Below are 25,304 nucleotides of genomic sequence, written 5' to 3'. Positions count from 1 at the left end.
TCATACTAACTCATTTAATCTTCCTCAGGACCCTAAAGATATGTTCTTTCACTGGCCCCATTCTACCGATCAAGACGGAGAAAAATAACATGCTTTAGGAAATCTACATATTAGAAAAAGTATCCTCTTAGGTACTCCATTATTAACTTAGTTGTCTATTAAAATAAATTCCTCAGGAGTTCCCATCGTGGCTCAGTGGTTGATGAATCCAACTAGGAACCATGAGGTTGCAAGTTCGATACCTGGCCTCGCTCAGTGGGTTAAGGATCTGGCGTTGCCGCGAACGGTGGTGTGGATTGCAGACACAGCTCGGATCCCGAGTTGCTGTGGTTGTGGTGTAGGCCGGCGGCTCCAATTAGACCCCCAGCCTGGGAACCTCCATATGCCGAGGGCGTGGCCCTAGAAAAGACAAAAAATAAATAAATAAAAATAAAATAAAATAAGATAATTCCATCAAATCCAGTCTTCCTACTTTTCCTCATCTGGGGGGTATTTATAAAAAATTACCTAAGTCACATACAAATGCGTTCTTATTATAAATATTCAAATGATATAAATTCGGCTTCCCCTTCCATTATACTTTTGTCAATTGTTTGCTGTCACTGCAGCCCTTTTCATGGCATTTACGTATATAATATGCATGGATACACACAGACGAGGGACAATATTCATTATTTTTTGTTTAGTAAACACTTCTTTTTAGTATTTCTTTGTGAATGATTCTCTCGGTCGGCTCCTTCCCCTAAATTCTCCCAGAGGCATCTGTCGCTTTGCAAAACACCTCCACATGCTGACCAGTTCATGGACCAGACCAAAAAAGCTAATCATGGGAAAAAAGACCAATGAGGACATCATCTTTGCACATCCAAGGGTAACAAGTTAAAATCTGAAATCTGCTTTGCAAATACATACGCTTCTTTTTTGGTACCTTTAGTTTTTTTATAATGTTGGCAAGAGGTAACAGAGTTTATTAAAGCTATAATTGGAAAAAGTTGTATGTTCTTTTTTTTTTTTTTTTTTGGCCAGGTTTGTGGCATGCAGAAAGTCCCAGCCCAGGGATCGAACCCGCATTACAGCAGGTCCTTAACCTGCTGAGCCACAAGAGAACTCCCTACATGTTCTAATTAAGAGAGGGAAATATATATATATATATATATTAGAACTGCACCTGTGGCTTATGGAAATTCCTAGGCTAGCGGCTGAATTGGAGTTACAGCTGATGCCAACATCACAGCCATGGCAACACCAGTTCCTTAATCCACTGATCGAGGCCAGGGATTGAAACTGCATGCTCATAGAGACTATGCTGGGTTCTTAATGCACTGAGCCATAGTGGGAACGCTGAGAAATATATTTCAAATGAATGCACCTTTAATATAGACTTTTAATACAAATTTATTTGTGCAGTAATGTTTCTTGTGCTATATAAAGCAGATATGCTTGCTCTATATTACTCCTCAAGTAATACAAAATTGTTTAAAATTCTAACTCTCATAAAAAAGATTTACTGTTTTCTTTTCAAGTAAGAATTATTAAATTTCTAAGTAGGTAAATAAAGAGAAATGTTGAAACACACTCTTACCATATGTTCCTGGAGAACTTTGTATGTTTCTGTAGCTGAAGAACATATTTTAATTGGCTCGGCAAGTTTATCTTCAAATTCAGACACAGACTGCTGGATCTAAAACATTGGTAAAATATTTTTAAAAATGGTGAGAAAAACATACATCAAGGCAGAAAAAGAAAAACCGAGGAAACAGCATGCCTATCTTTTTTGGGTAGCTTTCAATAGGATGGTAAATATATTTAAAAAAAAAAATCCAAAATCAATTATGTCCCACTAAGAGGAATGCAATTAAGCCTTAATGCCTATCTGAATACAATGTATGACATTTTTATATTCCTTAAAAAAGGTACCATAGAAAGAATTATAACCTCAGTCATCATTGACAACTTGGTCAATGGCAAATTGTATCTTTTCCTTATTCATGTTGCTATGAACGCAATGTGAATTTGACTAATGTAGCATACAAGGGCCAATTATTACCTTTTTAAGATTCTCTTCAAACTTTTGCTGCTGAGATAAATGTCCCAGGATTGTTCCTTGCAGACACTGTGCATGTTCCCGGAGTTCTTCCCAGTATCTTCTTATTTGTGTTAACTTGGCTTTTATTCGAGCAGATTCTCCAGTGGTAATAAACTGAGCAAAAGACTGAGCTTCTTCTTCTAGTCCTGTAATGCTGCTGATCTTACACTCTATTTCCTGAATTGTGACCTAATATTTAAAACAAGAAAAATGACAATGTAGGCTGAGCAAGTTTGCCTTCCTGAAAAGATATAATCACCTGCAGAGAGAGAAAATCAGCAGAATTTTCTTTAACTGACATTTCGACGTACTTGAGCCATTAGAGCAGCTACAAACACACACCATGTGTTTCCTGACCTTGTTTAGGGAGGAGAGATGTGTAATTTCTGAAAAACACAAACTGATAGTGGTCATGCCTGCTGAATGGAGACTAAGGAGAAACAGCCACCCCCACTTGCAATACACAAAGACATGTCCCTGGAACGCTCTCTGAAGGTGCAGAGAATTCTCCGCTTACTCTATGAGGCAAGAGTTTGGGCCACCTAGCCTGCAAAGAAGTGTGTTTCCAAACTCTTAGGAAGGCTAATATTGACATTCATTTAATTCTCCTCAAACGCAGTTGATTATTTCGCATTTTGTCAAACTCAAAACTTTTTCTGCTTCTGCTAACTGCTTAAATCTATAGTCTTTTCAAATGTATCACCTATTCTTTATGCCAACGATTTCCAAGTTTGGAATACATTAAGGTCACTTGGCCCCATTCTCAGGGACTCAGACTCACTGGGTCTAAGGTGGGGCCAGCTCTGCAGCTCTAACAACTTTGTGCTGCTGACCCAGGGCTCCAGTCTGGGAACCACTTTATGCACTGGCTGTGGGATCCACGGTAAGGAGCCTACAGACTCCGGTTTCCATTTGTGGCAGGAGCACATTCTTTCTATTAGCCCACACACAAAAATACTGAAAGCCACTAAGTAAGTGTTTGTGTGTGTGTGTGTGTGTTGGGGGCAGGGATCTCTTATAAACCTGGAGGTTTATTTATATATATAAGAGAAGAAAAATTATTTCTCTGAGAAAATGAGCCAAATCATTCAGTCGAAAAAAAAAAAAAAAGCAAAAAATTCAGACGAGTCTGTTTCAAATGACTTAAATAGAAAATACTGGTACCCTAGAAAAAAATAAATAAATATGTGACTTCTGTCTAGATAAGACAATCAGAAATAACTGACATCAGATTAATGCCAGGTACATCATTTATTTTTTACTTTTCATATTCATGGCTAGTGGTATATCTGATAGATATTTGTTGTTGTAGCATTAATACAATCTTTCTGTTTTGCTCTTTTTTTTAGATGATTTTTTTTTGGAATATTTACTCATACATTCAGCAAATATCTGTTGAGTTTTCTATGTGCCAGGAGTTACTCTAGGTGCTTCCAACACCTCAGTGAAACAATCTTAGTTACAGTCAAAGTGTTTAGTTCTTAGAATAATACATGCCATCAACACATTCATAGATGCAAACATTATAATCATATATTATTGGATTGTGGCAAAAACAAAAAAAATCTCTAATCCAAGAAGAGAAAATGAAAGATGAATCCATTATGTTCTTATCATTTGTGAGTTATCAATTAAGAATAAGAAATCAGTCAATTTGGAATGGCATGTAATGAAGAACAAAAGTGTGCTTATTGAGAAATATCTTCTCAACAACATACAAAGGCTTCATTACTTTTAAGCTTAAAATTGTTTTAAAGTGAAAATACTATGATGTGCTAACATATCTTGAATATTTTCTATAACATAGTCTTCTGATTGGAAATAGAACATGACCCACGAGCCCTAATCCCACAGTTCAGTGTATTCCACTCTCTTTTTGCTTATTTCTAGCAAATAAATTTTTCCTGCTATTTATATCATTTTTAGACAGTTTTCAAAGTTCCATATTGGAATAGTAAATATATTTCTAGTCTGATGGCCTGGAAATCCATGAATGAATGTTTATGTACTTAAAGACAAATTATATAATGATTTTTTTTCCTCAAGCATAACAATTTGATGACATTTGATCATTGGCATATTTCAGAAGTTCTAGAATTAAGGTTTAAAAAATAGAAAAATGAATTAGAAAAAGGATAAACAAGTTAAAGAGTATATGTCAACTACTTCTGAAACCAATTTTGAGACAAAACTATTTAAATAGGCTATTCTTTGATTTCTTAGAATTTAGTGAAAATGATTGATTTTTCTTAGAATTTAGTGAAAATGATTAAATGACAACTTTTAAAAACACTTTTAAAGATTCAACACATTCCATGGACATTCTTTAAAGGCTGGGCATCTGTTTTTCCTAATATATCACATAAGGCATAAGCTAGACAGCACATACCAGACCCCATGTATGCTTGAAGATGTGTGGTAAGCAATCTGCACAGCATGGGATCGCAGCTAAACAATATTGCATCCTCCCACCGTGCACATGGTAATGACTTGTTCTGAGTCATACTGTGAAATGTTCCCTCACCTTCGTATTTTACTATATTTAATCGAATGAAATGGCAGAGGGTTTTCCCATTCCAAAAAAATGAGCTGAGATAGAAAGAGAAGTGGCTGCATGTTGAAAATGTGTGTATAAAAGAAAGAGAAATGAACACGCCGAATTCATTTCTTTCAGCCCATTTTTTTAACAGTTATTTGAAGGAAGTGGATGGTGATAGTTTACACGCATGGTTATTTTAGAACTGGGGGATAACGCATCAAAGCATCGAAGTCCTTGCCCCCCAGGTCATCATAAATGCCTGCGTGAGAGCCATGGGGTCTGATTGAAAGAAAGCAAGCCATTTCTCAAACCCCTCCTTGTGGCTGGTAGGGGTAAATGCCACCAACCCTTGAGCTGCATATTTAGGCCAGTTCTTATAAAGCACAATTGTAGATGATGAATATACTTCATGGCATATAAATGAATCAACAAGGCACTCTGAGAGGATTAACTCAAAATCAAGAAAAGAATAATGTAACCATAAAACCATTTTAATGATATTGCACACAGTAATGGCTTTGAATGCATACGTCAGATGATATTAATATACAATTCCATCGATAAAAGTGTGGCCTAGTATCAATCAAGACCTCTTAGCTCAGCATCTTGTGTGAATTTAATTTTCATACAGTCTATAGCCACGAAAAGTTTGTCCCGGGGCCGAGCGGCATTTGATGAAACATAAGCAAGGTGCTCTTAAAAGCTAGACACGGATTATAAATGTAACTTGTGAGCAGGTCACCTTAATTTGGTTGCTTTGTGTGTCCATGGCAGACGATGAAGTTTCCAAGGCATTGAGTTCCTTTTCTTTCTCGGTTATCCAGACGGACAGGCTCTCAAAGTTATTGCCAAAATGATCCCACTTGTTTTTCACCATTTCCATGGTTTTAATACTAAAATTAACCAAATTAAGTAAATAAAACGTGCGTCTTAAAAGAGAGCAATAATACATTTTCCTTTACATCACTAGCTTAAATGATAGTGAAGACACCTGTGACCCTGTTGAGGTTGAAACTATTAGAATGGGGGGGGAATGCACATTTGATCTGAGTTAATCAGCCCTCGGGTCCTCCTGTCTCCTCTGAGAATGAGCATTTAACGAGGTAGCAGCGAGCTATGTTATGGGTGGAACTGTGCCTTGAACGAAATATTGCTGGGTCCAAAGGGTTTGAATCCAGGTCTAGTTAAACTCTGCATGTGACCAATAGTTGCCAGGAGTTATTCCAGTAAACTGCCCGCATAGATATCAGGGCACACAGTTTGTTGTCGTTGCTGTTAACATGGTCCTTTTGCTCTAAGAGGAGATACTGTAGTGATGCTTTCTACTCAAAGATCTTTATAAAATACATCTTGATGACTCAAGATAGAGCTTGTAATCTGAATTCCACACTGCCATGCAGGAGCTGTTTCTATCATTAGTGCAAAGCCTGCAATCCATCATCTCTAACGCTTTCCGCTATTCTTAGATGTGTGTCTGCTCTTGATTCCAAAAGACGTGAAACATTTTTGGACGTGAGCACCCTAACTGCTTTCAGACAACTTGGGCTTTATTTGCAATAAACCTAGTGAATGATATTTCGACTATAGATTCCCACTTCGTATTAGTTATGCATACATAACCATGTGATAATTATGCATACATAACTGGGTGATTATGGCTTTCAGTTTAGAAAAAGACTAGGAGACTCACACAGTACACCAGGGAACTGTTAAGTCTTTGGGTTAAAAAAAAAAAAAAGGAAAGAAAGAATTACCCTGTTTACCAAAAGGCACTTGAAGACATCAAGGAAAATACAATGGCATCATTAATTGTCAAATTAAAGAATATTGCAGTCTCAAATGCAGACCCTGGATATACCTATGCTCTCATCATTATAGGTAATACAAGATACATTATATTGCAGTTATTTAATGAAGTAAAAATTCAAATGGATATTCCTAATAGAAGTAACTTCCTTCCTCCCTTCCTTTCTTTTTATTTTATTTTTTGTTTCGGCCACACCTGCAGCATGCAGAAAGGCTCAGGCCAGAGGTACAACCTGCGCCGCAGCTGTAACTAGAGCCACAGCAGTGACAATGCTGGATCCTTAACCTACTGAGCCACCAAGGAACTCTGGAAGTAGCTTCTTTTTTCACATGCGCTAAGTTTTACTATTTCTACCTTGACTGATGATATGTCAAGTTTTAAGTCATAATTTGCTTTAAATAAATTTTTTAACAAATTTTAAAGTCTAGACAAACACACAATCTTAATTTTAAGGTGTTAACAGTATTAAAAACAAATTTTGCATTTTAAAAGCCATCTTGGAAATTAGGTCCTATATCTAAAGAACAAAATGTGTTGGTGATTTGCCACCAAATAAACTTTAAAATAGAAAATGTTCAGCCATAAGATTCTGAAGAACTTCGGCCATATGTTTCTCTCCTCCAAATTTTTGTGCGAGTCTATTTTGTATATAACAGGATACCAGAGGCCAAACTATTCTTTCTATTTAGATAAACAGACACTAAATATTAAAAAGAAAATAGATTGTTGAAGTTTTTGAAAATAATCTATACTAATCAGTGACAATTTAAATACTGAGGCACTGTAAGCAAGCTCTTGAATTCTAAACAGCTTCTTGAAGTTGAAGACACTTGGCCTATGCTATATGTGCTTAGGCCTAGAATCTATACAACCAACATATTTGCCCTTTCCTTTAAATGGTGACAGCAGAAAAATACAGTAAAAATTTATTTTAGCAGTTCCTGTCGTGGCTTAGGGGAGATGGACCTGAACCTGACTAGTATCCATGAGGATGCGAGTTCCATCCATGACCTCGCTCAGTGGGTTAAGGATCTGGCGTTGCCATGAGCTGTGGTGTAGGCCGCAGATGCAGCTCAGATCCTGCCTTGCTGTGGCTGTGGTGTAGCCTGGCGGCTGTAGCTCCTATTCAACCCCTAGTCCAGGAACCTCCATATGTGGCGGGTGCAGCCCTAAAGACAAAAAAAAAAAAAAAAAAAAAAAAAAGTTTATTTTAAATATTGGTTCTGGAGTTCCCATTGGGCCACAATGGGTTAAGAACCCAACATAGTCTCTGTGAGGATGTGGGTTCAATCCCTTGCCTTGCTCATTGGGTTAATAATCTGGCATTGCTGCAAGCTGCGACATGGGTCGCAAATGTGGCTCGGATCCAGTGTTGCTGTGGCTATGGCATAGCCTCAGCTGCAGCTCTGATTCAACCCCTAGCCTGGGAACTTCCATATGCCATATGTGTAGCTGTAAAAAGAAAAAAATATATGGTTTCTTTTTTAAGATCCCTCTCTAATGTACAAAGGCCACTTGAATTGTATAGATATGGCTTTCTCATGAACAGACTGCATTTACAATGCAAACACCAAAAATCCCTTATGTTTTTCTGCTTCGTTATACATACAGGATTCTCTATTGGTGATACTTCCTTTTGAACTGTAAGTTGCTTCCTCAAAACATGCTGACATACACAGACACGTTGAGAGTTTGAAAGAATGTTTTGAATACAATGTACAGGAAAGCGTGTATGAAACTTTATCTCAGAGAAGAAAGTTTAGGACTTGTCAAGCACGTACTCTTCTTCAAGGGTGTCTTCTAATTTTTTGACTTGCTCTTTGATTGACGTGGCCTGCTGCTGAAGCAGCTGCTTATTCTTGGGCCCAAGTGGGATCTCTGAAGCTTCCTTCACAAGATTCTCAGCCTGGACTGCGATGCCTTTGGTTCGCTTAGAAAACTCCTAAAAAAGATATTATAATTATTAGGACTGCGTCATCTATTAAACTCTGCCCTCAAACAAACGGCATATGCAGCAGTCTCCCCCAGAATAGACAGATAGGTGTACAGATCGATTCAAACATGTATGAATGTTGTCATACAATATTCTTAGCAGTTAAATAGACTTATTTTCACTATGGCCAAAACAGACATTTTGTTAAATTGTTTTCATGTTATATGAATGAAACCACAACCAGACCTTCACAGGTGGAGAACTACTTTTACAGTTATCCAACAATTCTCAAAAAAATGTTTACTCCAGGGAGTGTCTATTGTGGTTCAGCGAGTTAAGGACCCAACATTGTCTCTGTGGGGACATGGGTTCCATCCCTGGCCTCATTCAGTGGGTTAAGGATCCAGTGTTTCCGAAAGTTGTGCGTAGGTCATAGATGCAGCTCAGACATGGTGTTGCTGTGGCTGTGGTGTTGGCCTGCAGCTGTAGCTCCAATTCAATCCCTAACCTGGGGAATTTCTGTATGCTGCAGTGAGGCCAAAAAATAAAATAAAATAAAATGTTTACTCTATTGTCTCCTGGTTTAGGTTGACTGTTTAGAATTCTGAGCTTCATTATAATAATTAACTTGTCCACACATATGTTAGTTGATCACAGGCCAGTTAGTCAATAGTGACTTTTTTTTTTCAGTCATAAAAAAAACATTTCTAGACCACTGAATATAAATACTTGTTTATTTAATTGAAGGATATCTTAATCAATACAAAGTACCACTGATCTTTTATTTTATTTATTTATTTATTTATTTATTTGTCTCTTTGCCTTTTCTAGGGCTGCTCCTGCAGCATATGGAGGTTCGTTCCCAGACTAGGGGTCGAATTGGAGCTGTAGCCACTAGCCTATGCCAGAGCGGCAGCAACACGGGATCCGAGCCGCATCTGCAACCTACACCACAGCTCATGGCAACGCCAGATCCTTAGCCCACTGAGCAGGGCCAGGGACTGAACCTGCAACCTCATGTTCCTAGTCAGAGTCATTAACCACTGAGCCACGATGGGAACTCCATCACTGATCTTTTAAAGAAACATTTTTCCAACTGGTTCTCTGAAAAGAGCTCTAAACTGATCTTAATGCTATTAAGTTTTATTGACTCTGTATCCATGTACTACATGAGGGGAAAGAAGATAAGTTTTGAACCAGTCAAACCTGGACTAGGACTTTGGATTTGCTAATTACTAGTTGTTTGACTTTGGTAAATTACTTTTCATGTTCTTTCATATAAAACACGGATAGTAATGATGTCCTTATCAGGTTACCATTAGCATTTCATTAGCAATTTCATTTTTAAGTTCCTGGCACTCTGGCAGGTGCTTATTTTTATTTATTTATTTATTTATTTTAATGGCCCTTCCATAAAATTGAAGACCAAATGGTTTCTAAAGTGCACACACTGACTCTCAGTAACAGTGAACTACGCTAATTCGAAAATGAATTTAACATATTTGAGGCACTGGTAAATGTCAGGTCTCTCAACCCTATCAGGCTAATGTATTGAATACTGAATTAGAAAAGGTAGAGCCTGAGACAATCCTGAGTGGAATGAAAGGTAACTTAGCCTCCCACTTCTTCTGGATTATGTTGGAGGAGGTTTAAAAGTTGATCATAAACTCCTTTCTCCTAAACGAGTAATGCAAATAATTTTTAAAAGTCAGGCTTATAAAGCATCAACTCTCATTGTATGTGAACTTCCAGTCATTGCAGATTCAATTGTGAAGACTGTGAATCACAGCAGAATCTCTCAGAACCCCGCGAATAAAATCAGAAGGATAAAATAGTGGTATTTGCCCCCCCTAGTGTTTGCCAGAACCCAGGGAAAAAACACGGTGAACGTAGGGTTATGTTTGAAAATGCTTATGTACATTCAACCTAAGAGCGTTTTGTGGGGGCTACGCTATGGGGAAGCACAATGCAGAGGACTCCAAAGAAGAGGATGATGTTGATGAAAACTAAATTAAACAAAAACAGAATCATGTAAGTCTTTATCTCTAAGAAGAAGACATAGGAGCGGCAGCAGGATGCAGCAGGAAAGAATGGACTCTGGCATCGGTTAGGTCTGGAATTGAAATCAGGCTCTGTCCTTCACTAGCTGTGTGGCCTTGAGCTGCATAACTCTGTGAGCTTCCATTTCCTCATCAGTAAAGCCTTGTTGTGGAAATTAAAGATGCTACTGCTATGAACAGCCTGCCAGGGCAGAAATGCTCAAGGTCCTCAGCACAACCACTCGAGGGTTTATCTCAAAAGGCATGAAGGTTACATTCACCACGTCAAACAATGGCAAATAAGCAAAGGAGGAGAGAAAAAACTGTTCTAGGTGACAGATGCCTGTGACACCACAGGGTGTCAGAAACCCTGGATGGAACCCAGATGAGACACCCATGTGATAATTCACCAAAAAAAAGTGTTTGTGTTTAGTAAAGATACCTGATATACTTTTAATATGTAAAATAAGGAAAATTAAGAATAATTTTCTATTTCAATGGCTGATGAAACTCAGAACTGAAAGAATCTGTGACCTTACAAAACTTCACATTGCTCAATAATAATAGGAAAAATAATGACTAATTAGAAGCACAATAATGACAGAAAGGCAGCAGAAACCTTTTACTTGTGAGAAAACAAAAGCATAGGGGTTTACTTGTTAAAGGTTACGAAAGGATGGCTATAAGCCTGTTCTTTCTTACACAAAGACCAACACATTTCTACGCTAATTCAGTCTTTCTATTAACCCAAAACACATGCAGTAGGAACCAAAGAGGGCTGTCCAACTCCTCTAAATGCTTTGCACAAATTTATTAGTCTGCTCTGGGTATCCACAGTGTTGGCGCTTATAGCGTTGAGCTCACCAAACACACCTACTAGCTATTACCTCTTGGATGTCCATGGGAGCCTCAGCTCAATATGTTCAAAACTGAGTTGGTGATCTTCCTCTGTCTCCCTCCCACTGTCTCTGTTGGGCTCAGAGTACTGGGTAGCATCTTCTTTTCCTTTGCCCTGTCTCTTTCACCTCTATCCCCATACAGCCATCGCCATCCCCATTACCCTAATTCATGCTCCTATCCAGGTACCCATACAATAACTTTCAAATTAGAACCCAAGACTCTAGACTTTTACCCTTTCAGTGCTCTACACCTGCTTAAAAACTCATCCTAAGATACAGCTCTGATCATGTGACTCTCTTTCTTAAAAACATTTAAGTGTTTCATGTTGCCTCGAGAGCAGCTTTAGGTCTTCAAGAGCTTTGTGATGTGGCTCAACTTTCCTCTAGAACTTTACTTCCCTCTTTTTATTTTACAAGACAGAATCCCCATTTCTCACACTTTTATACTTTGTGCCACTTCTCATTACAGGAATTCTGGTTTTCTGCCTCAAACTCTGCTTTTCTATGTTTTATCTGTCCTTCGGGTTTCAATTATAAATATCATTGTCTTCAGGAAGAGGTTTTAGAAATTTATCCATCTGTTAGGAAACCAACCATCTCCCATTTTAAATGAAAACTTTTTCTTAGGTCTTGATGTTTAAATCTTATTTATGTTTTTATTCCCCAGAGCAATCTGACCAGTGAGTTGAAGAGTGAGTCATAAATAAACAATAAAAATTGATTAAATGAATAATTATAATAATTAATGTAATAACAGAGTAGAAACAATTTTTCTTCGGAATAAGGAACTGTGGTCTTGCAAATATACCTTTGTCTGTTCCAATTCTGAAGATAAGCTTTCCAAACTGCTAAAACTCAAGAAGCGCTCGTGGCTGGAACCTGTTTGAAAAAGGTATCTGACCACTGTCTCTTTGTTTGTTTCAAATCTCTCCCATTTTCTTAATGTGACCTAAATTTGAAAAGATAAACAATATATCATGTTACAAATTATCAGAATGTATCACAAAATATTGTCACATTTCCCTTCATCTGTGAGGCTATCAACTCACAATTAACTCTCAGTTCAAACATCAAACAATTACACTGAATGAGTCTAATGTCTTCTATAAAAATTCCCCTTTGGAGCCTCAATTCATCTACAAAAAGGTGACTGGGAGTTCCTACTGTGGCTCAGTGGAAACAAACCCAGCTAGTACCCAAAAGGATGCAGGTTCAATCCCTGGCCCAGGATCAGGCATTGCTCTGAGGTCTCAGATGTGGCTCAGATCTGGCGTTGCTGTAGTTATAGCCTAGGCTGTCAGCTGCATCTCCAACTCAACCCCTAGCCTGGGAACTTCCATGTGCCACACGTGCGGCCCTAAAAAGAAAAGAAAAAAAAAAAAAATGTGTGCCTTAAGACTGAGTTTTTTATCTGCTATAAAGTCATATGAATCTAAGGATGTGATTTAACTAGATAAGGGGTAAAGGAAAGAAACCTTCCCAATGTCTCTCAAAAAAAAAAAAAAAAAAAAAAAAAGAAAGAAAGGAAGGATGAGAAGGAGAGATGGGAGGGAGAAGGAAGTGGGGGCGGCCAGCAGTGAGCAGTTGGAAAAAAAATCCAAGAACTTTTAAAAGTTAATGTGTCAGCGGCACAATAAATCATAAAGGTGTGACTGCCAGACTGTTCAGAAAAGTGAAATTATCCAGTGTAAATTTCTGGATTCAGACAAGTATGGGTTAAAATCCTGGCTTTATTATTGATCACAACCCTGTGATTTCAGGGAAAATCCTCAAACTCTTTGTTTCTTATCATCCACACGTGGAAAATGTTCTCGTTATAGTACCCGCCTCTGAAGGCTGATGCCGTGATTAGAGAGAAGTCATATAAGCATCGAACAGAAGGCAGGCACCTCAGAGGCGGGAAGAAGGAACTTGGCTCCGGCTCCTGGGGGAGGTAACCTGTGACCCGGAAGTTAACACGGCCCTTGCAGCGACTTCCGGTCTCCTACCTGGATGCGGCGCTCCTGCTTCTCCCGGCTGTGCTCCACGCTGTCCAGGGTGCTCTCCAGCTTCCGCAGCTCCTCTTGGACTCGGCCGGGCAGCCCACCTTCTCCCTCCCTAGCCTGCGCAATCTGCTGCTGAACATCCTTCTTCTTTGCAGAGATCCTCTTTGTCTTTTGCTGGAAGCGTTTGTTCGACAGATGGAGAGAAATGTTAACTCTCTGAGCAGCCAAGCAGGGACATAAACACCCACACTTAACAGAGGTACGGAAAGGTACAGTCTCCCGCAGCGGGACCCGCCCTGCATTTAACCTGAAGATGAATAGTTAAGATGGTAATGAAGGCTCTGTAGTAATCCAAGATGGGCATTATTTATAAATATTTTGTTTTAAATGGGAAACAACATAATTATTTTGGCCTGAGTGTTTTAATTGTCTGCAAATTTAGAGAACATTTAATACTTTGTGCAATACTCCAGATGGAATCTGGCAAAACTATTCATTTGACATAATTCTCCTTAAAGAACTATATTCTGCCTAAAAACACAAAGTCCCAACTTCAATTTTTTAAATCATTCATGCAGTAAAAATGCTAATATCAAGAGATTTAATTCCAGAATATACTCAGAATGATTAATATACTGAAATATTGGGGAAAGTTGTGTTTTAAATTACCTTTTTATTGAAGTATAATGTATGAATAGAATGCTACACAGATCTCAAAATATAGTTTATAAAGTTTTGCAAATTAAACACATCCATTATAACCAAGCATCTGGTCCAAGACATGTGAAGAGTTAAAATATTAGTGTAAATATCTTTAATGTTATATTTCTTTGACTCAAAGTAAATTGAAAGCCAAACAATACTTTTATAATGATTGAGAACAATATAACACTAAGCATTATTTTTTGTACTCACAGCCTTTTTACAATTATTAAGTAAAAGCCTAAAGGCTGTTTTTTAATTTTTTTTTTGTTTTATTTTATTTTATTTTTGTCTTTTTGAGGGCTGCACCCAGGGCAAATGGAGGTTCCCAGGCTAGGGGTTGAATTGGAACTACTGCCGCCAGCTATGCCACAGCCACAGCAACGCCGGATCTGAGCTGTGTCTGTTACCTACACCACAGCTCACGGCAACACTGGACCCTTAACCCACTGAGGGAGACCAGGGATCGAACCTACAACCTCATGGTTCCCAGTCGGATTCATTTCCACTGCGCCACTACAGGAACTCCTTTTTTTTTTTTTAACATAAGCTTTGAATACAACTTCCATTTTTATGTATTATTACATATAAAATTAGCTAACACTTTTCTAAACATTAAGTCAGCTAAAATTTTGTCATTAGAACATTTAATTTGAATCATACTTCCACTTATATTGAGTTTGACAGCTAAAATTGATTAAAATTGTTCATTATCAATACATGTACCAGAACTTCTTTAGTTCTAATTCTAATCCTTTGTAGGAATATACTCTTCAGAAAGGTCTGGTACTTCATGTAAATTATAATTTCTGAAAACCAAAGTTTGGGAATTCAGAGTTATACACTGAAAAGCAAGGATTGTAACATAGTAACAGAAGAGTTACCTCAAACATGTAGCAACTTGTTAGGCTTTCCTTCTCTCTTAGGAAAAGGACAAGTTAGCAAGTTTTATGAAGGTTTTCATAGCTAAATCAACTTTCCTTCTACAGTATCCCTTGGACTTTTTGGCATCATCAAATCACTCTGGCTGCAAATTTATCCTTCAGGATATTCTGAAATATTTAATATTTAATAGGGAGAACAGAAGTGCCAAGTTCTTTGAATTATTCACCTGGGTTCCCTCCCAAGCTCCCTGTCTTCCTCCTCCATTCAGTGGATATCCTTACTGTTCCCCTCTCTGCGTCTGTGAGTTAACTCAGCAACTTTGACCAAAGGCACTGGAGTAAAGAGGCATTCTACCTGGTGATGAAGAAGTAACTGCTGTGCTTCAAACAGATTTTCAGTGTCCAGAATCTTCTCAGCTTGTTCCTGAACTTCCTTAGAGCCAGTGATTAACTCCTCAAGGGAACTTTTGACTATTTCTTTGTACTGGACACAGTCTCCAAAGGTGCTTAACATCTTTTCAACCTAGATTTTCAAGAAAAATCAATCAATCCAACTGTTAGATGACAGGGACATCTGTGAAGAATGTCAGCTCTTCAGAATCAGGGGACTTTAACGTCATCCAAGTAACCATTTTTCCATGTAGGTTTATCAACAGTTTCAAGAAATCCTGGTGACTACCTACTGTACTTTACATGCTTACATTATTTCTTCCCTCGTACCAACTCATTAGATTTGTAGCACAACCTGGTGAATAAAAATACTCTTGGTAAGAGTGGAAGTAACCCTATGAGAAGTGTTTCACTAGCACAATCTATAAAGGACTATAACCATTGAAATGCAGATCAAGAAATTTAAAATGAGTAGATCTTGCCTAAAAGAGATTCTACTGGCCTGTTGGACTCAACATGAATTTTATTTCATTGTGTTTTATCACTAGCTATCAGTTATTGAGCATTTACTTAGTTCCAGGCAATGTGCTACGTGCTTTGCGTGCATTATGGCACTCAATCTTTGATGCCACCTTTTGGGGTAAGTATTTGTAGCCCCGTTTGACAGGTATAGAAATCAAGGCCCAGGGATGTTAAATGACAAGTTCATGATTATGGAGGAAAGGAGATACGATGCTTAAACTCTCACGTTGGGATGGTTTGCCTCTCAAGACTGTGTCCTTAACCTCCATGATTTACTTAAAACTGACTATGATATAATACTTTTAGTAAGAGTACAAAGTATGGCTCTATAAGGTTTAAATAGAGATCACTACCCTGAACCAACATACCCAATGATGGCACAGACCATAAAGACAACGTTCTGGTCATCTTCCCCACCAGCCTTCATATCCATAAGTGTCTGATCTATTCCGTTTCAACCACACCCTCTTTATAAAATTACTTGTTAAACGACAACCCAAAGAAAAGGAACCTTCCAGATTCCTCACCCAGAACTGTCCATTTAGAATGTGGGTAAATGGTTTACCTCTGACAACAAAGTCCCGAGAGCCTTGAAGGAACTGGATAATTTTGCCAGCTCATCTCCTTGCTTTTGGGCTTCATTCTCAGAAGAAACTTCAGTCAAAATTTTAAGCCTGGATTTCAGCCAGCTGAGAGTCTCGCCTTTTTTGGTAACACCGTTTCTGATCTCCTGGAATGAAAGAACACCTTTGATGAGCAAAATACAAGAAAAGACTCGACTTAAGAAGATTTGTAAGGTGGAGCTAGGAGAACCAGACATTCATTCACCAAGAGTGCCTGCTTGTTTCACTTTTTGTTCACGTTTTTAACAAAAGGCTGCATGTGCTAGAAAGAAGTATTTCCCCAATGCCAAAGCTGACTGTGAAATCAGTACTCTCTCTAAAAAAAAAAAAAATGACTTTCATAATTAGATGACTAGATATTTTCAGTTATTTTCTTGAGCACAGCAGAGATGCTTCTAAAAGTATAACAGAAGAATACATGTGAGACATTAAAATTAGGAATTGTAACGTATATTTGTTTATTTTCTGTGAGCTGGAAGGAATGTGGTTATTATTATTATTATTATTATTATTATTATTATTGCCGCACTTGTGGTATATGGAAGTTCTTAGGGCAGGGATCGAATCCGAGCCGTAGCTGCAACCTACGCCACAGCTGCGACAATCCAGATCCTTAACCCACTGGGCCACAGCAGGAAGTCTGGAACACGATCTTTCTTGAAAAAAAGAATGAGAGTTCTTCTTTTCAGTTAGCGGGTTTCTTTCATTGAAGAATTCACTTGTTGAATATCATTCTGAATGCCTTAAAGGTTTATTTTAGATTAACTGACTCAATTTTATACCTCATTATGCTTAGTTGTTAGAAGTCGATACCCCAGACAGTAAGGTGCACAAACAGGAGGTGAGCTCTAATCCAGGAAGCGAGGGCTGACTGGCCCAGAAAAATGCCAGAAAGACACCAAGCCTCAGTCTTTGGAGGGCTGGGGACCAGGGGCATGGTGACTGGGGCAGCTTCTCCTTCCTACTCCTGCTTGGGGAGCTGAGGGCTGTGGTCTCCAACCACTTGTGTTGCTACACGAGGGTCTTAAAAGGCAAATGCATCTAGAGGGAAATGGTTTTAGAAGCAAGCGATTTCTTCACTCTAAGAAGTGAATTTTTTTGTACTATACCAGCAACCATGGAATATACAAATGTCCTTCTACTGGTGTAGCATGTATTGTCAGGTACCTTTAACATTTAAGGGGATCATAAATTTAATAGGAAAAAGTGGAAATCAGAGAATCGGGATAGAAAGGAACCAGCAACTCTGCGACGTGCAAGCATGCAAAATGTTGAAAGCATTCAAAACATTGAAAGATAAAGAATATTCCTAAGAGTGTGTCTACAAAAACAAGAGCCAAGCCAAAGGGGGAAGGTTGCTGTGTGCCATTTACAGAATGAAAACTGGGTCCAGGCCCGAGGTTCTGTCATCATCCTGGCTGGGTTTATCCGGCTATACCCACGCTTAAAGAGGCTGATCCAATCCAGGCTGAAAGTGACATAGAAATAATGCTTAGAGACTGCCCAATTCTCTCATTTTCTGTAATCTGGCTTTTGAGTGGCTGAAAATGTAAAAAAACCTACAGTGTTCTTGCTTTCTATGACAATTCTTCAATCTGCACTGTGTGGTATGCCCAGGCATGCCATTTTCCTCTCAGGATTCCCCATTAGCCAAAGATGCATTAGAGGCACCACTGAGCGTGACTAAATCTCAAAGCTAACAATGATTCAATGAAAAAAACCCCAGCCGTTCTTCACAGTAACAAGAGGAGACTTATTTTAAGACGATTTTCAGGAAGTTCATTTTGTTACAGAAAGAAAACAAGACATCGGTTAGACTGTGACCACTATTTTTTTTATTAATGGGTATTTTCCAGTAACCAAAAACAAAGGCCCAGAACGTACCTCTACCGCACGTTTCACCTCTCCGTGGTTGGCAGTATCAATGACCTCGTTCTTAATCCCCTTCAGTTGGGTCTCCTTTGCAGATATCCAAGCAGAGAACTCAGAAATTCTGCAACAACACAGGTATTTTCTTATTAAAGGAAGCAAATATCCCAGTGGTTAGAATATATGTTCTATTTTGAATCCATTCGTGGAAGTTTAACAATCACCTGATTAGATAAATGGTTAATAAGTTTCATGCAACTGATTAGCCAAATTGATCAACTAATTTCCTGGCAGTGGTTCCTTTCATGTGAAACTCGGAGCTGGGGTGGCTGCCCCTGTGTTCAGTCACTTGAGGGAAAAGCAAGCAGAGCAAATGGAGCTCAGCTGCAGAAGACGCGTCCCAGTGCCTAGGAGTGGGGAAGGTACCACTTGAGGGCTGGCCTCATGTGTCTCCTCCATCAGATGAAGACAGAAACATAAAGAGGCATAAGTCCCTTTGGGGGGGAGATGAGGACATCAGGGAGAAAGGGGCTGCCTACTTCTGCCTCAAAGAGGCAACGTCTAGGTCACTTGGAAGTCAAGTGCTTCGCCCTGTTTCTGACTGAAACTCATTCTTTTCATTAAATGAAGCATTTTTCGCACTAGGGCATGGACAAGATCACACAATCTGATTGTCTTTATTGCGTAAGATGAAACATGCATCGTTGCTTGTTTTGCAGTGATGTCTGAATAGATAGAATTAGGACGGACTATATCCTTCTCTGGGGACAACCCCAAGACCACCTGCTAGTGTAGTCCTTCCACTTGTCCGGGTCTTCCATCAGCTTCGCATAGGTGCTGTCAATGGCAGCCCGGAGCTCCTTGAGAGTCACGTGACAGGTCTCAGGTGTGTTCCGGACTGGATCCCGGACCGGGAGTTTTAGACACAGCTCTTCAATGAGCTGTAACCTTTTCTCACAGAGATGATGAGGACCCTTGTCACTGAAAAAGATCTAACGGGCAAGAAATGTTTATATAAACCCCGTGAGAATCCATGCCAGACTCATGTTTTCATAGCAGATTCCCACCAAGTCTAGAAGTACAAAGCCATTAAGCTATCGAGTGTTTTCAGACCCAAACAAAAGTATCAAGTTATATCCTGGAAGGAACAGGGTGACTTCTGGGGACGGCACGCAGGGTGTGTGGACATACCCTGTGCTCTTTGATGATCTTTTCGCTCCCTTCCTGGGCCACCAGCTTGGTCTCTCGCCCCAGCTCAGCTCTGCACTCTTCTACAGACGCTAAGAACCTCTTCTTCTCCACCTCGATCTTCAGATGAAGCAAATGATATGGCGCTTCTCCTTGAAGATCCTACACGCCATAGGAAGATTCAGAAACACAGGATACCATTCCCGAGTTTGTACATTTCCAAATGAAGTGGCAAAGACCATAATATAGTCCCTTTAGGGCCACGGTAACTTTTAATCCTTATTGTCTGCACCTGGTTGCTATGCTTTGTACTTTCCCAAGTCCTGGGACAACAGCAGATCTTCTCAGCTTGCTGAGAGTTGGGTGTCTCCACAGTGATTTTTCTATTTAATTTTTACAACAGTCCCACACAGCGTTAATGTTCTTATTTTAAAGATTGGACCACTGAGGTTCAGGATAAAGTAGAAAAGCTGGATTTGAGTCTAAATTTAAATCACATACCGATCCTACATATCTTCCCCCTCCCTAGCATGTGTCCCTTTTAATTCTGTCAACAGAATTAGGAAGGACAAATATAGTCACAGCACAAGGGGAGAACTCAAGGAAATCTTACTCGTGAAAAAGCCAGGATTAAGCCGCCCTGCGCTCCTGCCACACCCTCTTTTCCTCAGAGGTTACACTGAGAAAACAAGCAAACCAGCTTGCAGAAAACGTGAAATTTTTTACCTTCGATTTTGATACAAGCCTGAGCTTTATCATTACCTTTAGTCCTACAAGTGATTAATTTTCACCAACTTGTCCCCTATGGCACTTAAAATATTACCTCTAAAATAAAACACGAAGATAACTGATGAGGGAAGTGAGCTAGGGCTTTGGAAAGAATAAGGTAAGATTATATCCCAGGGAGCTTCATGTGTACGTGTGCGCGTGTGTAAAATGAAATACAGTCTTCGATTTTAGTCTCTATTCCACAGTACATGTATGAACGATTTCTTAAAAGGCTTGGATTTCTATTTTTTGATTACTCAAATTTATCACATCTGTAGTTGTATAATGATCATAACAATCTGATTTCACAGGATTTCCATAAAGCTTGGATTTATTTAAGAACCTTTTTAAAAATTTTTCAAATTTAGCCAATGAAAAAGGTATTTCTTTGACTGTGGTTTTCCTTTGCAAAGGGCTGATTTTTTAGCTTATGTCATTGACATTAAAGAACAAAATCCAGGAGTTCCCATTACGGTGCAGCAGCAATGAATCCAACTAGGGTGTGGGTTAGACCCTTGGCCTTGAGCAGTGGCTCAGGGATCTGGCATTGCTGTGAGCTGTAATGGAGGTTGCAGATGCAGCTTGGAACCCGTGTTGCTGTGGCTGTGGTGTAAGCTGGCAGCCGAAGCTCCGATTAGACTCCTAGCCTGGGAACTACCATGTGCTGTGGGTGTTGCCACAAAAAGGAAAAAAAAAAAAATCCAGAAAGTAACAACAACCTGATGCAGAGTATTTTAGCTGTTTATCTTCTGGGCCCTGAGACTCCTTCATGGAATAGACAGGCAGTTGACCACTCCACATTCCCTCACAGCAGCACCTGTGAACCTGCTGCTAGAGTGGCTTCCCCCAGCTGCCCTGGAAGATGTCGCCTTCAAAGGGCCTGTTATCCTGCAGCCAGTCCCCTTGACGTGCAGATTCTGAAGTCCCTGCAGGACTCTCCGGTCACCTGCATTCTGGTGGACACACCCCCTCGGCTTTCTCTCCCCCTCCTTCCCAGGTCTGCAGGTCTCTGCTGCTTCTTTAAGGTCCTAGCTCAAAATTAATGCCCTGCTTCACTCTGTCCCCCTCTCCAAGTGGGCCCACTTCTCTCTATCAAAGCTTTCATAAATGTATTATTTATGAAATAATATTTTTTGGACTTATTATATATTACATTTTTATTATTTTGCAACTAATTATCTGCCTTACTGGACTCTAAGCTCTTTGGGGGAAAAGGATTATGTTTTGTTCATCACTGGATCCTTAATCAAAATATATATATATATTTAGGGCCACACTTGAGGTATATGGAAGTTCCCAGGCTAGGGGTGTAACTGGAGCTGAAGCCTGTGCCACATCCACAGCAATGCCAGATCCGAGCCGCGTCTGCGACCTACACCACAGCTCAGAGCAATGCCAGATCCTTAACCCACTGAGCAAGGCCGGGGATTCGTTAACCGCTGAGCCACGACAGGAACTCCAAAAAATATTTTTATTTATACTTTTTAGATCATAACAATTTAAACCAGATGGTAAAATTCTTGAAAACAGCAAGTATATATGTATACATAATACATAATTACATATATTTAAATACATATATAACATGTTTATTAAGTAATCAACTGAAATTATGAGAAATATTTATTTCAGTAGCATACCTAACAAAACTGAGAAGAGTTTAAAAAGTGTTGCTGAATAAGTTAAACACCTTGATATTCCTGCCCCCAAAAATAATTAGAAAAAGAGTACTCTTAAGTAATATGATACAATTGATGCTCTTTAAAAAGTCGGAAAAACAAAATCATATCATATTTTATCCTGTTTTATTCAAGTTCGGTTTTTTTTTTTTTTTTTTTTTTTTTTTTTTTTTTCTCCCATGGGAAAAGAAACCATGGTGACTCTTTCATGGTGCTTTTTAAATTTCTCCTGCGACCGAACCTGCCCACCCTCATGCGCTCTCTCATCATCTATAACACACTGCCGTTCCCATGAGGTCCTGACTCACCTTCCACTGTTTATGGAGCTTTCTGACGGCTTCCTGCAGGCCCTGCTGCTCCTGCTCAGGGAGAATGTCGGTGAGTTCATCACAAGCTTTCAGGAAAGCATTGAGCACCCTCTGATCCAGCTGACTGAAAAACTCCTGGCAAGGACGGGGGTGGGGACATGGTTAAGAATGTTGGGCAGAATGATAGAAAAGAACAAACTAATGCCATTGGCAGCAACTTGGATGGATCTAGAGACTCTCGAACTGAGTGGAGTAAGTCAGAAAGAGGCAGACAAATAGCATGTGATATCGCTTATCTCTGGAATCTAATATACGGCACAAATGAACCTTTCCACAGAAAAGAAACTCTTGGGCTTGGAGAACAGCGTTATGGTTGCCAAGGGGCCGGGGAGGGAGTGGGATGGACTGGGCATCCGGGGTTAATAGATGCAAATGATTGCCTTTGGAGTGGATAAGCAATAAGATCCTGCTGTATAGCACTGGGAACTATATCTAGTCACTTATGATGGAGCATGATGGAGGATAATGTGAAAAAAAGAATATATATGTATGTGTGACTGGGCCACTTTGCTGTACAGTAGAAAATTGACAGAACACTGTAAGTCAGCTATAACGGAAAAAACAAAATTTTTTTTTTTTAAAGTGTTGGGCAGAATGAAAGGCAGCATCAGGCATTGGACAGCAAAGGGGTCATGCTTCTAAAAAGCCTCTCAGCCAGCTGCTGCCCTCTTCAAACTTTTAGGGCAACTAACATTTTCTTTTTTTGGGAATGAACTGCAATTATCCATGGTTATGATTCAGAAGCCACCATACTTGAAATTCAACTACAACTTTTTTATTTTTAGAAAAAGATTGTTGCAATTTTCAAATCTGGTAGAATATTCTAGAAAGCCAGTGGGAGATCCTAAAACCTTGATCCCACAGTGATAGAGTTTTAGTTCCTCTTTGGTAAAAGTCAGAAGAGCTGAGGAGGAGCCAGGACTCAGCCTCACAATTTCTCATTCCCTAATTGCAATGTGTTCCAGGTCTTGCTGGTTCATTATGAGCCATTTCTGCATTCACACCAAGCCCACACACGAGCACACAGGCTATGGACTGAATTGTCCCACTCCCACCTGACCTGCCATCTGCTCCACCAAATTCAAAGGTTGAAGCCCTAACCTGCAATGTGATATTTGGAAGTGGGGCATTTGGGAGGTGCTTGGATTTAGATGAGATCATGAGAATGGGTCCCTCATGAAGGAATTAGTGCCCTTATAAGGAGAGACATTAAAGCTTTTACTCCCCATGTGTCTCTTCTGTGGGAGGACCCAGTGAGAAGGTGGCCATCTGCCAGGAAGAGTCCGCACCAGAACCCAGCCAGGATAACACCCTGACCTTGGACTTCTGGTTTCCAGGACTGTAAGAAAATAAAGCCCTGTTGTTTAAGTCATCCAGCCTGTATATTTTTCAAAGGCTGCCTGAGCAGAGAATACAACACATGCACGTGCACACATGACTAAGACTCACACACTCTCGGGACTATCAGAACTATGTATGCAGAGGTATTTTGAAACAGTGATTCAAAAGAAAGTGCCACACGACAGAGGTGTATAAACTTGAACGAGAGGGATGGTCACAGACATTAGCCCTAAATCCAGTCAATTGCCTCACAAATACACTGCATTCATCATTTGAGAATGTGGTTTATACAAATATCCACTGAAATTCCAGGAAAAATAACTCAAAATATATGTTCTCAGAGGGCCCATCATCTCCATGTACCATTTAATAGATTACTAATATTCCCAGTACTGATATGATCTAAATGAGTATGATTAACAGGCAGATGGCTTCAAAATACTGGGACAAGTTGTAGATCAGCTACCAAACATCAAGTGACATAGCATCTATACCATCTTATGAAATGAGCACAAAGACTTAGCCATCCACCTAAAGTCTTTTTTAAAAAGAATATGATCATTATGAAAGAGTTTTCCAGCTAAACAGTGAATTAGTAATTTGGAGAGGTTGGTTTATCTAGCCTATGATTCTCTACCACTCCAGGGGCTTAAGAATAGCCAATCATAAGGCAACTAACTCATCAATTTCTCTTGAGGTTCTTTTTGCCGCCATTTCTTTGGATCTTATATCTAAAGTTTCTGCCTTCTTAACTCACTTCTCTCTTCCTCCTCCTTTTTTCTCTTTCTCCCTCCCCCTCTCTGTTTCTCTTTTTCCCTCCCTCTTCCTCCCCTTCTCTATATTAGGTCTGAAGGCTCTTTTTTATTTTCCCATCCAAGGTGGGCCGTCCAGGTCCCCAGGTCAAGTGTGGACACGGGAGGCACTCACTGTGTGTCTCCTCAGGAGGTCTTCCGGATCCCCCTTTTCCTCCAGGCCCTCCTGAGCGATCCTCAGCACCTTCTCCAACTCTGCTCGAGACTCCTCAAATTTCTTCATCAAGCGGCTGTTGGTTTCCACGTGTTTCTTCCAGTCTCCAGTTTTCTTTACCATATTCTTGATGCAGAAAATAATCATAATGGGATGCTGCTCTCTCGTTATTGAAAATATCATTTCATTCAAGTGTACTGTTTCTTTTTAAAAAAATACTTCGAAGGAATGCGTTTCATTATGATGAAAATAATCAAACCCTTTAATATTAATATTAGAGAGAAAGAAGCAGCAAAATGATTGATTTTCAGAAACCAGGAGATGAGGCATCTAGCAAGAGTGAAGGCGTGAATTGTGGGGGTTACGCGTCCCCCTTCTTGGAATTTTCCCTCGTTCACATCTCTGAAGTCGGCAGAGAACTTACCTGAAAAGCAACATGCACATCTGCAACCTGTCTCTGTAGCTTTGTCTGATCGAAGTGCTTTAACACGTTGCTCAAGGTCACAGACTTTTGAACACTATGGCTGCCTTTCTCAATTTGCACCATGGCTTTCTTACAGCTCTCTTGACAAGCTAACAGTTCCTACAAGGAAAGGAAACCCACAGCAATAGTATTTAAAAGGGCAAGAAAGAGAAAGAAAGAGAGTAACCATTGCAAAACAGTAAGAACACCATTACATAGCTTTTAGGCTTTTAATCAGCAGTAAGTAAAACCA

General features: G+C 39.5%; 1 protein-coding gene across 27 annotated transcripts in view; it reads right to left on the bottom strand.

The window, feature by feature from the left end:
• SYNE1 (spectrin repeat containing nuclear envelope protein 1) overlaps positions 1-25,304 on the bottom strand; it is a 486,694-nt gene that overhangs the window by 286,832 nt on the left and 174,558 nt on the right. For all 27 annotated transcript variants that reach the window (XR_014844515.1, XR_014844516.1, XR_014844517.1 and 24 more), the window contains 14 exons: positions 25,013-25,171; positions 24,550-24,714; positions 22,222-22,356; positions 19,470-19,628; positions 19,062-19,270; positions 18,294-18,402; positions 16,352-16,516; positions 15,230-15,397; positions 13,292-13,462; positions 12,112-12,252; positions 8,214-8,374; positions 5,368-5,518; positions 2,048-2,275; positions 1,583-1,681 (listed from right to left, as the gene is read on the bottom strand). Coding sequence is in view for 23 of the 27 variants with exons in the window: in XM_085023506.1 (XP_084879632.1) it covers positions 1,583-1,681; positions 2,048-2,275; positions 5,368-5,518; positions 8,214-8,374; positions 12,112-12,252; positions 13,292-13,462; positions 15,230-15,397; positions 16,352-16,516; positions 18,294-18,402; positions 19,062-19,270; positions 19,470-19,628; positions 22,222-22,356; positions 24,550-24,714; positions 25,013-25,171 (2,220 nt within the window). In the remaining 4 variants the exon portion in view is untranslated. The remainder of the gene's footprint in view (positions 1-1,582; positions 1,682-2,047; positions 2,276-5,367; positions 5,519-8,213; positions 8,375-12,111; positions 12,253-13,291; positions 13,463-15,229; positions 15,398-16,351; positions 16,517-18,293; positions 18,403-19,061; positions 19,271-19,469; positions 19,629-22,221; positions 22,357-24,549; positions 24,715-25,012; positions 25,172-25,304) is intronic.

This window comes from Sus scrofa, chromosome 1 (genome assembly GCF_054392235.1).
Source record: "Sus scrofa isolate SSC_HxYL_T2T_F1_AM1 chromosome 1, Sscrofa_HxYL_maternal_Yorkshire_Landrace_v2.0, whole genome shotgun sequence".
Lineage (NCBI taxonomy): Eukaryota > Metazoa > Chordata > Mammalia > Artiodactyla > Suidae > Sus > Sus scrofa.
Note: the sequence above shows the minus strand (reverse complement) of the source record. Positions and strands in the feature narration are given on the sequence as shown.